Genomic DNA, 12762 nt, shown 5'->3' with positions numbered 1-12762 from the left:
GGGGAAAACCGGAGGACCCGGTGCAAAAATCCACGCGACCGCCACGGGGAGAGATGAAAGAGACGCAAACTCGAAATATACAGCAGCAGGCGTCAGGATCGGGATCAAACCCACGACCTCCTGCATACCAGGCGAGGGAGTTAACATCTCGTCACAGTGACCGCATCCATGGCCCAGCAGTGCATTGACGAAGGAGCCGTACACGCGATGCGATGACGTCCAACTGATGCATCGTCGCCACCCTCCGCTGTTTTTTTTTTGCACGAAGGACCATTGCCCGAAACGTTGGACGCGCGCGTTGAGTTCCGTGGTTACATTTGCGCTCGTGCGCGCAGACGCTGTCGCAGCTTCGGCCTTCTCTCTTCCACCTCTGTGAGAAAGAGGGAAAAAACCAACTCCGTAACTCATCGAGATTATTCCACTGCAAAACACATTCCCGCGGAGGGAGCTTGTAGGAACGTTGGGTTGCTCGGTCAATGGCCAGGGTCAACGGCGGCGTGGTGTATTCCGCAAATATGCCCGACAGTGAGGGTGTGCACAAGCCGGCGTGAGTAGGTTAAACGTTGAGTTTTATAAGGACACCACGGGGTGACCAGCCCCTCCCCTCCCAGCCCCTCCCCACTCAGCCCCTCCCCACTCAGCCCCTCCCCACCCAGCCCCACCCCTCCCACCCCCAACCCAGCCCCTCCCCACCTCCCCCTCCCCACCCAGCCCTACCCTCCCCCTCCCCACCCAGCCCTACCCTCCCCCTCCCCACCCAGCCCCTCCCTCCCCACCCAGCCCCTCCCTGCACGACGGACGGACAGATTAATCCCCAGTGGGCTGGTGTAAGCAGGAGGTTCCTACCGCTATAAACATCCCAGATCCCAACACGACGACAGTGATGACATGCGATCCCTGACGTCACCGGCGCATTCCTCAACACGACTCGCGTCGCGGCGGTGACGTCACCCGACGTTTCGGATGCGTTCGTTTCCGAACGGTGACGTCACCGCCGCGTTCTGATACATTCCTCGTCCTGCGTTGTGACGTCACGTCGGAAGTGGACCGACGAGGGGAGCGCGAGAGGAGAGAGCGAGAGAGAGTGGAGAGTGAGTGGAGAGTCAAGCGGGCAGCTGTGGCAAGAGCAGCAGCTGTGGTAGCAAACAACAACAACAGCAGCAACAACAACAACAACAGCAGCAGCAGCAAGTGAGCACGTACAAGCTGTAGCAGCAGCAGTGAAAGCAGACCCGGAGCAACACAATAGGAGTACGACCACCAGCTGCATACCAGCAGCAACAGCAGCAGTGGCTCCAGCATAGTTGCTGTATCAGCAGCAGCAGCAGCCGTAGCAGCGGCATAACCAACAGAACAGCTGTTACTCGTACCAGCGTTCGCTGCGGTGGCTGCAATCGGCGAGGATAACAATAGGAATAGCGACAGCGGTACCGGTTGCTGTAGCAGCAGCAGCGGTAACAATTGGAGCAGCATCAGCGGCAGCGAATGCGGCAACATTCGCGGCATCAAGGGCAGCTGTAACAACTACTGCTGCGAGCAACAGCAGCAAGCAGCATTAGCAACATCAGCAACAGTATCAGCAACATCGTCGGTACCAGCATCAACATCAACAGCAGTATAAATCAACAGTAGCATCAGCAAACTACTGCAATAGCAACAGCATTCCACAATCCTCACAGTGTCATCAACTTCAGCAGCAGCAGTATCAACAGCAACATCAACAGCAGCAGTAGCAACAACAGCAGCAGCAGGATCATCACCAACAGCAGCAGCAGCAGCAGGAGTAGCAACATCATCATCAGCAGCAGCATCATCAACATCATCAGCAGCAGGAGTAGCAACAGCAACAACAGCAGCAACAACAGCAGGATCATCATCAACATCATCAGCATCATCAACATCACCAACATCATCACCAACATCATCATCATCAGCAGCATCATCAACACCATCATCAGCAGGAGTAGCAACAGCAGCAACAACAGCAGGATCATCACCAACATCATCATCAACATCATCATCAGGGTCCACCACATCTGCTCGTCACCATCGTCACCCCGTGCTGCCCAGTGGGCTCCTGCGACGGGAGTCGAACCCAGACGCGGACACCTCGGACACCGGCGGCGGCGCGATGAGCGGCGGCGGCGCGGGCGAGGTGGTGTGCAGCGGGTGGCTCCGAAAGTCGCCGCCGGAGAAGAAACTGCGCAGATACGTGAGTGCCCCGAAACGTCGTCATTCCCCCCAGCTGGATGCAGAAGGTCTTCGTGCAACTCACGGGGTGCCGGTCACGGAGCGGTGTTGGTGGTGGTGGTGTTGTTGGTGTTGTTGTTGGTGGTGTTGGTGGTGTTGTTGTTGTGGTAGGTCGCCACGCTGATTGGTGTTGGACACCGACCCCAGTAACCTCGTGTGTGCCGTGCCCGGCACTTGCCCCTCTGGTCTGTTGGGGTTATACGGGTCAACCTTTGCATTTGTGGTCCAACATCAGAGCAGTTGTGGAGGCATCGCTCGCCACTGATGTTTGGTCGGTTCGTCCGTCGCCGGGGAATTGACTGACGTAGGGGTCAGGTCAGGTCAGGTCCGCCGGGTTTGTAGCGCGGTGCGCTAACCACTGCGCCACCGCTCCGCTCTCACAGTCTCGCACAGTGTCGTGTCAGTCATGGGGTAACGAGACGGGGGACGCGTACCCCATGGGTTATGAGGTCGGTGGCTATTGCTACAGCGACTGGAACAGTGGTTACATTGTGAGCCGGTGCCCGATTGACCAACGTGGACGCGCGTGGTCGATAGAATTGGTACCACTTTGTGGTTAGTGGACGGCGGCGGTGGAGATGGTGGGTCTTTGGATGGATTTGTTCTGGCCGTGGGAATGTGGAATTGTTCACCACTGGTTCAGGCCCGCCGATAGGTAGATGCTATCATTTTCTTTAATAAAAAATCAACAATACCCCTTCTTATGAATAAGGGCCATTACCTGAAACGTCGCCTATCATGTGCGTTCCCTTTAATGGCCACACGGTGTTGTTAGTGACGAATGTGATGAGGTTTGTTGTTGTTGTTGTCTGTGCCTGTGCACCACTGCCAACGCTGTGTAGCAGCAGCAGCAGCAGCATCATCGTCATCACCACCACCAGATGATTCGTCCCATTTGCTCATTTCGGTTCATTTTGCTACAAATGGTTGTGCGTGACTCTTCACCAAGGCATGTGTGTACTCCGTAACGAATGGTGTTACAAACTCACGTGTGTGTGTGTGGGCTTCCACTAATTCGACTGAGATTCAAACGAGTGTCTGGTGCAGTGTGTAATAATCGTCAATGGGGAGACAAAGGCGGCCGGGCGTGGTGCTGTCCAACCACCAACTGGTGTTTCTGTGCCGGCCTTCATGGGCCATACGGGGTTGGGGGTCTTTGTTGACACATCCCTTGAGCACGGTAGTTAATTATTTAATGATGTACAGTAATCTTAATGATGATGGTACAGTGCAACAATAATCACAACTCGATCGAACTTGTGTATACGTATTGTCATGTTGAACCTCTATCGCACCGTACGTAGCCAACCGCGATATTCGGAGTTGCGGGTGTAAGGAGAACACAACTAGACACACGAAGCAGTTCCTAAGAAATGAGTTTTAAATTTAGATTTCAAAAGTGTACAGCTCTCCCTCTCTGGCTTCCTGATATCGGAAGGACATTTGCCAACCGACGTCTCCGTGGGAAATTGGTGGCATTAAAAACAAACAAAGTTAGGAGCCAAGCGCTAAAACTTGCTGATTCTGATGCATTCCAGTTTACTATCGAGAATTGCCGACCTACAAAGTTAAAGTTCGACTCAGGGTTTCGGGTTTTAGTGTCCAGTCTGTGTTTTTTTTAACGCATCGATGCACTCATTCGTTAGCTCATTCATTCCTTTCATTCGTTAACTCACTTCCGGAATTAGTCAATTGATTCCTACTGTATTAACAAAGTCGTTGGTAATGTAATTGTTCATTAATTCGTTCTTTCGTTCATTAACTCATTCCTACGTGCATTAATTACTTGGGTAAAGTTGTTACTGCATTGGATCACTCAACCATTAATTCGTTCATTAGTTAACTTCTTAACTCGTTCAATAATTCATTAATTCAATCCCCTTCCGGAATTGAAAGACGCGCAATCGAAGGACCTGTCCCAACGTCGATCACGCGCCTCGGCGTTCCCTCGGACAGGCTTTCCTCTGGGTAGACTCAGCCCGAAATGACCCCACGTGAACCCGCCCGCGCTATTCGCCCAATGTCGCTCTCGCGTCGTTAAACACCCTTTAGGGGCTGCGGAGGCAAAGGGGTAAAGGTCCCTGCTGCAATCACTGGTGGTCTCTGCTGCCACAAACACACACACACGGGTGCAACCTTACGGTGCCCTACCTGCTGCACCCTGTTGCATAGCCACTGACACGCTGGTGCACTTGCTGGCAGTCTTACAATAACCCCTGTTGCGCCCTGTTGCGACTGTATAGCCACTGACACGCTGGTGCACTTGCTGGCAGTCTTACAATAACCCCTGTTGCGCCCTGTTGCGACTGTATAGCCACTGACACGCTGGTGCACTTGCTGGCAGTCTTACAATAACCCCTGTTGCGCCCTGTTGCGACTGTATAGCCACTGACACGCTGGTGCACTTGCTGGCAGTCTTACAATAACCCCTGCTGCGCCCTGTTGCAGGAGTGATTTTCGACTCCCTACTTCGTCCTGTTGCGATGTCACGACTTGCTGCACCCCGCCGCTGCAGCCTGTAGACTCCGTAATGCCCTGCTGCACGTGCCTAGCTGTCCCGCTCCGTCCGGATGCGATCATTGGGGCTTGTCGAGGATCCTGTTGCAGAAGCGGTTTGGCAGTGACTCGTGATGACAAGCAGCGGCAGCCTCGGTGTGGCTGGTGCGCGCCCTGCTGCGATTTCGCCTCGCCCCGCTCGATTCTCCTACGCCGGAGTGTGGCTTGAGAGGGCCCTCCAGCAGCCTGATGCAACATCGATTCCCTTGCCTCGGGGTGAGATTTTATTTCGCTGTTTTTCTCGTGTAACCAGGGTGACAACTCAAGAAAGACCAGGATTGAGTGATCCTGCCTGGGGCATCGGTCTGCTGCCAGCAAGGGGGGCACGATGTTTTTGCCGCGCGCACTTAATCCCAAACGAGCAACTTTGCGGTGCGATAAAAAAATAATCCAAGGCGCACGATGGCCCCGTACTCTTGCAAACTGAAGTGGACGTCTCCAGAGTACTGTTACACCGCCGCCGTATTCATGGGGGGGGGGGGGGGGGGGTGGCCAGCCACCGGATTCGAGCCGCGATCCACTGCAACAAGCGGAGAAGGCGCTGTCCGCTTGGCGCCGCGCTGTCGCGGTACGGCTTGCTGAGAGCCCTGCCGCCACGCGATATCGTCATGCGCTGCCACGGCGCGATATCGTCATGCCCGGCGTTGTCTGCGAATCTCGCGGGCGGGGAAGGGGGGGCTCGGGGGATTTGCCTTGAAATTAATCCGCTTATATTGGGATACACGGTGCGTGCGTCGCAATATTCATAGATTGTGTCGGCGCGGGGAGGTCGAGGCAGCACGTGAGTCTCTTATCGAGGGAGACGCGGGGGCAAAGTCTGTAGACGGTGCGATGTTGCTGCAGAGCGCGTACAAGCCATCGATGTCATCACGAGCCATGTTCTGTCCACTGGCGGATGAAGGGCGGGTTTAAGTTCGCACTCGATAACTGCCCAAACACCGCTCTGGTGTGCTGGGTTTGAGCAGGGATTGTGGACGTAAGGCACTGCCACGAGATTGCACGGTGCGCCAATCCCACAATAATCCTATATTATCACTACCCAATATTCCCATGATCCCGGTGTGGACAAAATAAGTTATTGCGAGGACAAAATGAGGCGAGAGACGGTGGATGTGGCCAGGTGCTTGACAAACACATTCCCGGAACAGCGTTCCGGACTGATCTGGTGCGAAAAGAGGGGCCCTCCTCAACACGGTTCCCCATCCCTCGCGACGCCGCAACATCCCACCGCTCCGTCTCTGCGGGGACGTCACTGTCGAGGGCGTTCCCTCCTTTGGCTGTCGTTCCGTCGCCAGTCTCACCCACGGGCTGCTGCTGCTAATGCCGCCCAGCAGCCGGGGTGCGTCAACTGCGTCGTCTGCGCTGCGGTCGCATGCAAGCGGATTAAGCGTTTGGGCAAGCGGAATTCCCGGCAGGCCTTGAGTAAGTTAAAACCACTCACGGGCTGCCATGCACAGGTGAGTCAGGGCGCTTAACACACAAAATGTAATGAGTGAGTTGTTACCCTAAAGCCCTTCCCTGTACTGTCGCGTCGAGAGTTAATTAATGCAGCGAAGTTGTTGATGATCTCAGCCCAAATCGCCGGCCACTGCTGCACAAAAACAGCCGGTCACTTTAAATGTGGCAAATCGCTCAATGTCGACATACTCCAGCTCGGAATTAACAACAACAACAACATCAATCGCCATTCTTCACTAAGTGGCGGTGACGTCAGGTCGGCGCTTGTGCCAGGCTATGTGCACATCAAGGCCCCGTGAAGTGTCGAACGCCCGCTGGCCGGAGGTCACTGGACAGACCCAGGTGCCGCGGGCCAACGATGCCAAATCACAGTGTCGCACGATGAGCGTTCCCCTCCGTGGTGTGCCGTGCGGGAGTTGCGGCGAGGGCCTCCTCTGTGGAAGGGAGCTCGTTGACGGGGTCGCGGTTGCTCCGTGGTGGCTGCGCCCGCGTGCCGCCGCTCTCCAAGGCCAAGCTGAGAGCATCAACTCGCTGAGCCACCTGGCTTCACCACAGGTGGCCAGCAGCCTGGGTTCAAACCCAGGTCTCAGCGGCGCTGACTCAGTGCTCTGACCACTGAGCCACCCAGCCACCTCTGGTATTCATCCTTTTTGTACAGTACTACAGAGGGATGGTGATGGCGGTGGTGGTGATGATGGTGGTGATGATGATGGTGGTGGTGATGATGATGGGTTGAGTTGGCACCAAACCGTCATTTGAACTCATCAGGCTTATCGTCATCATTGGCCATGATCACTCCACTGCTGGATGGGATGGTAAGGCTTCCCCAAGTTGTCGTCTCTCACGATCCTGCGACGGGATAACCCACCAAGCACCTGCACACGAGCTGACGTCGCCGCTCCGTCTCCCCTGGAGATGTGGCTCGGGTGCTTTGCCTCCTTTGTCTGCCATTCCATCATTAGTCTCGACCATCCACCGTCATTCCTCTTAGCTACGTGTGCTGCTGCTCAGGCCCCACCTACTCTTCTGAACAGTAAACACGACGACGTGGCATCTTTAACCTGCGGAATGTTCTCTCATCCACATACTTGCTGTCTCTGTTCTCTGTCCCTTGTGCAACGGCAACACATATCGTGCGCGTGAGGCGTACGGGCGGAGAGGGATTGCGGGATTAACCCAATCAGCCTTGTGCAATAAAACAGAGATGGAGAGAAGAAAGCAAATCGGATCAGATTAATCATCCACCAAAGGTTTGGGATTTAGGAGGAAGGTGGTGTTGAGTCAGGGGGGGGTGTGTGACAAGAAAAAAAGCCTTCCTAATTAAGGACTCAGTGTCGACGTCTGTTTGTGTCTAACACCGGTGACGATTACCCGAACTGGTCCTGGGCCTCCCCGAGGTCGACTCAGCGGCGTGTAAACATCGCCACTCGGGAGACAAAGGCGGCCGGGCGTGGTGCTGGCCACTCACCCCCTCGTGTGCGTGCTAACAGCACTTGCCTCAGTTGGTAACGGGCTGTACGGGGAATCTTTGTCTTTGCGTGTGTGTGAGTGGCGGCGACGATATTAGCCACAGCTAATATCTGTGGCGCGGATTTTCCCCGCAGGTTGACTCAGGCTTTAAATGAGTACCCCGGTCCGGCGTTTGAACATCAGCACTGAGGACACACAGGTGACCCGTTTTAGATGGCCACACCACCTCTTGTTGTGTCGCTTCCAGCCTTAATAGGTGCTCACTAACAACCCTGGCCCCAGCAACGACTCTCTACCACGTCTCTCTACAGAAGACGATCACACACTCTGCCTTGTATATTGAGGCACGAGAGACAGGTTGACAATGAACGCCATGAGCTTCAGGTCAAGATCTGATTAAAACCCCATTGCTGTGTTTAAATGAAGGCTCTCATTGCTTTGGGAAGCACAAGGGGTTAATAATCACAACAACAGTAATGCAAATTATTTACTCCGGATAAGCTTCCTGGAGTCAGAATACGCTTTTTTTTCAGGAGACTGCTGCTGCTGCTGCACTGGGATGTTTGTCAAATTCCATCGGTGGTGAGAGTCTGACTTCGTGTGGGAGGAAACCGGAGGGCTCTGAGAAAACCCACCACGCATACAAGTGGTGGTGGTGGTTGTCTGGTGACGCAAATAGATTCAGGAGTCCACTGCCGCATTGCCATCTCGCGGGCCGACTCGCAGCCTCGGCGGTTCGCGGCGCGAATCCAACGGCCGCCCCTGGTTATTCCCGCGACGCGCGTTCACCGTGGCGGCGGTGACAGTGCCGCTGCTGCTCGGCGCAGTCTGCTTCGCTCGCAGCGGGCGGGAAGAGATCCCGTGGCATCATCCACACGAGGTGTTTTGGGCCATCGTGTGCCGGCGTCACGGTTAAAGTTTGACAGGTTACGCCGCAACTTGCTCATTCGGTGAAATACACTTGGCAACGTCACCCCCCCTTGCTGCGAAACTCCGACAGGACCCTACCGAACTCTGTGAGGCTTTTGTGGTCCAACAAGCGGAATAATAGCAATATTAATACGTAACTAAACAATGTTTTTATTTTATTTTACCAGGTGAGGCCCGCTGAGCTATGAAGCTCTTTTTCAAAAGCGACCTGGCCATCCCAAATGACAGCTCATCGAAGTGGCTTATCGCGTGGACATTTACATCGGCCAAACACTCTAAAACGCGTGACGTTGATTCTAAACGTGGACGGAAAAACCGGGGGACGCGAAGCAGAAAATCCACGCGACCACGGGGAGAGGGACACGCAAACTCCAAATATAAAGTAGCAGGCGTCAGGGTCGGGATCTAACCCACGACCTCCTGCACACCAGGCGAGGTAGTTAACATCTCCTAGCCACCGTGATGATGATGAGAGAGACACGCAAACTCCAAATATACTAAGCCCTGGTTGGTCACCTATTTCAGTACAGTACTCTGCAGGCTTCTGAGACCTGACGAGATTGGGTGCATTCCGGCTGTTTTGGTCAGAGGAAGAATGGTTACTTCCCCATTCGGTTCTTCTTGTTCGCCATCGTCTTCTTGTTCTCTCTTTCCTTCCCTTCTTCTTCATTTCGCGACGGGTGTTTTTGTTGCGTGTGTGATTTGCATGCTGTTTGCGTTGGCCGCAGATTTGTGTATTTTTGCCAGATGGGTCGTTCTGCCACGTGTGGCTTATGCAATACAATACGATGGACTCGGATTCGAGACGCGTTCCAAGTTTAAAACGGAACGCGGCCACAACGCTGGAGGCGCCGCGAGGGCCGATCGCAGCCCGCGAACGCGCCAAACGCAAAAATGCAAACGGCACACGCGCGCTCCGATCGCTATTTTTAATGTTGATAAATAACGTTTCGCTTTCGTAAGGCAGGGGAAGGACAGTTCGAGGCAGAAAGACTGGAAGAGGAACCACATGGATTTAGAGAACAAACGCAGGTCAAACGCCGACGTCTATAAAAGAAGTCGGGCCTGCTGGCCGGTGGTCGAGACTAACGACGGAGTGGCAGCCAAGGAACGGAACGCGCCCGGGAGGGGTCGTCCAATGGCTCTAAGCTGAGCGACTCGCACGTGCAGAGCCACGTGCCGGTGGGTTGTCGCATTGCGGGACCGTGAGAGGAGGCAACAGGAGGCCTGCATCCAGCAGTCGGTTGATCATTGCCCATGATGATGATGATGGTGGTTGTGAGAGAGGGGAGAGTGTGAGCGGTGGCCTGCCACACGGCGAGGGAGGGCACGGTGCGATCGAGATGCAGATGAGGGCACGTCGTAGCGGCAGTCGGTCTTAGGCAGAGGAGAAGTTAAAGGCCCTGAGTCTGGACTTGAACAGAAGGGGGAGAAGGGATGCTCGGACCACGTGCTCGTGTAGGCAGCAGCAGCAGCAACAGCAGCAGGGTAGCAGAGACTGCCGTGTAACAGAAGGCGACCCCGTGGAGTTTGACGTCTGCTGTCATTCCGTGAACTTTGCCATCGAGGGAAGTGCCGCGAAGCCCAAGATGAGTCACGGGTGTCGGGTGGAGGAGTGGATTGGCGCAGACTGGAAAAAAACAATCCGCAACACCCCCTGTCGTTCGCGTTGCTTGAAAACAGGAACATATTTGCTCGGCCGACGTTTTGAGTAATGGCCCTTATTCAGAGCAGAGAGAGAGAGAGAACCGGTCCAGATATCGCTCACAACTTATGCTCGTCGTGGCCGAGAATCGAAGTCAGGTTGCTGTGTTCGTACATCAGAATCGGAATCGGGTAAATAATTTGCATTACTGTTGTTGTGATTATTAACCCTTTGTGCTTCCCAAAGCAATGAGAGCCTTCATTTTAACACAGCAATGGGGTTTTAATCAGGACTTGACTTGAAGCTTATGGCGTTCATTGTCAACCTGTCTCTCGTGTCTCAATATACAAGGCAGAGTGTGTGATCGTCTTCTGTAGAGAGACGTGGTAGAGAGTCGTTGAGCTATAAAGCTCTAGTTCACAGGTGTCCAGTCGGGGCGTGGAACTCGGTACGCCAACCGCTGCACCACCGCTCCCCCCGTGACACTGAAGAGTACGTGACTTGGTTAAACGTACGTCGCTGGACGCGTTGTAGGCGCCACTGCCGTGTGAGGAAACCTTCGTGCCGCTCTCCTCGCGAGCTCATGCCACGGCTCAGGAGTGCGGACGATTATTATTTATAATGTATTATTTATTTATTTCCACGCCTCACATTTCACAATGGGCTGAAGTGATGCACTCGCATGAGAATGAATCGCCGCGCGACGTCGCTGACATAAGTCACTCGCAATTAAAGTTTTTGTTTTTACACGTAACATATATAGAATTGGGGTGTATATTCATCATCGGTAGTCACGGTCAACCCCACTGCTGGATGAGAGCCTCGCCCAAGCCGTCGCAATCTATTCAACTTCTCTGTGGTGTCAGAAGCCCACCCAGCGCCGGCAATGGAGATGAGCTTCCTTCGCTCCGTCTCCCCGGTGGACGTCCTCTGGGACGCCGCTCCACTCCTCGGCTGCCGCTCCGCCGCTGTTATCAACCAATCGGCCTTCGACCCTTCCAGCCGTGACGCGTCCTGCCCCAGCCCGCTCGCTTCTCTAAACATGTTTTTACTTTTGCCTTTAACCTGCGCGTGCGCTCTAAGCCACGCACTCCCCTCTCTCTCTCTCCGTCTCTCATCGTAATTCCGAGCGTGCATCTCTCCGCGCTTCTACTTAGCGCACTTTGCAGAGTTTGTTCCATTAAAAAAATGTTCTTGGTCCATGACCGCGTTTCTAGACCGTGTGTCAGAGCAGTCGGTGCGTGCCGATGTAAACCGAGTCGTTCATCATTCCGGGCTTGCGATGGATGGGCGAACTCCAGAGCTTCAGAGCAGTGAACCGGCATCACCGAGATGCTGGGTTCTAATCCGGCACCACAGCTGTCCGTGACTAAACCGGGTTCTCAAGTGTGGCGATGGCCTCAGCCCAGTGGCCAGTGACTGCGCAGTGAAGACCACAGTGATCAAATGTGGCTTTCAATTAATTTATTTGCCTAAATTCCAACCCTGAGAATTAAAATGTTGTTTTGACTGCAATGCTGAAAGCACAATCTCGTGCTCCTCCCGTTGTACAGAGCTAAACTGATGAGGTTTCCGAATGGATTCTTTGTTCCCAGGACATGACGCCAAGAGCGCACCAGGTTCTGTATTGGATGAGAAGATGTTTCTGTATTGGATGAGACAATGGTTCAGTATGGGATGAGATGAGCGTTCTGTATCAGATGAGGACGAGGGTTCTATATCGGATGAGTCGGAGGGTTCTGTATTGGATGAGAAGATGTTTCTGTATTGGATGAGACAATGGTTCAGTATGGGATGAGATGAGCGTTCTGTATCAGATGAGACGAGGGTTCTGTATCGGATGAGTCGGAGGGTTCTGTATTGGATGAGATGAGCATTCTGTTTGAGGTCAGACGCGTGCTCCTTGTTGCACGCCACCCCACGTTTAAGCAAAGTATTCTGACGACAGACGAAGACCAACACGATCGGCAACGAAACCGGCGAGCAACGGGACGCGCAGGGCCCGTGCTGCCGTGCGCGTGGCTACGGGGCGGCAGTGCCGTTGCTGTCATCCGTCGTGGTCCTGATCCCTCGCTGGGGAGCGTGCGGCGTGAATCTCTTCCCTCCGCACGCGGAGTTGGGGAGGGGGGAGTGCCCCCCCCCCCCCCCAGTGGTTTCTCCCCGAACAAAGGGAGCTCTTTGACGGGACGCCGGGCGGGTGAAAGTGGTTCTGGTGCCAGTCGGGGCGTCTTGAGTTTCTGGCTCCCGTTCTTGTGGAATAATTACCACCCACCCACCCACCACTGCTCCCCTTCTTTCTCAAGTCTCCTCCTCCTTTACCAACTCCCCCTCCTCTCACTGCCTCTCCCCCACTCACCCACCCACCCTCCCCCAGTCTCCCCCCCCCCCTTGCTCCACTCGCCAGACTCTCTCGGCTGGACGTCCAGAATGTGCGATGAGCAGTCGTCCCACAA

At 54.5% G+C, this 12762-nt stretch overlaps 1 protein-coding gene across 3 annotated transcripts in view; it reads left to right on the top strand.

Annotated features, from left to right (window-relative positions):
• The first annotated feature begins 1047 nt into the window (after positions 1-1047).
• Positions 1048-12762, top strand: part of LOC133349986 (GRB2-associated-binding protein 1-like) — a 109057-nt gene continuing 97342 nt past the window's right edge. For all 3 annotated transcript variants that reach the window (XM_061563909.1, XM_061563908.1, XM_061563907.1), the window contains exon 1: positions 1048-2212. In XM_061563909.1, the coding sequence (XP_061419893.1) occupies positions 2132-2212 (81 nt within the window). In that variant the 5' untranslated portion in view covers positions 1048-2131. The remainder of the gene's footprint in view (positions 2213-12762) is intronic.

This window comes from Lethenteron reissneri, chromosome 32 (genome assembly GCF_015708825.2).
Source record: "Lethenteron reissneri isolate LAM-NWPU_2019-01 chromosome 32, ASM1570882v1, whole genome shotgun sequence".
In the NCBI taxonomy this organism is placed as follows: Eukaryota; Metazoa; Chordata; class Hyperoartia; order Petromyzontiformes; family Petromyzontidae; genus Lethenteron; species Lethenteron reissneri.
This window is presented reverse-complemented; position numbering and strand designations above follow the sequence as displayed.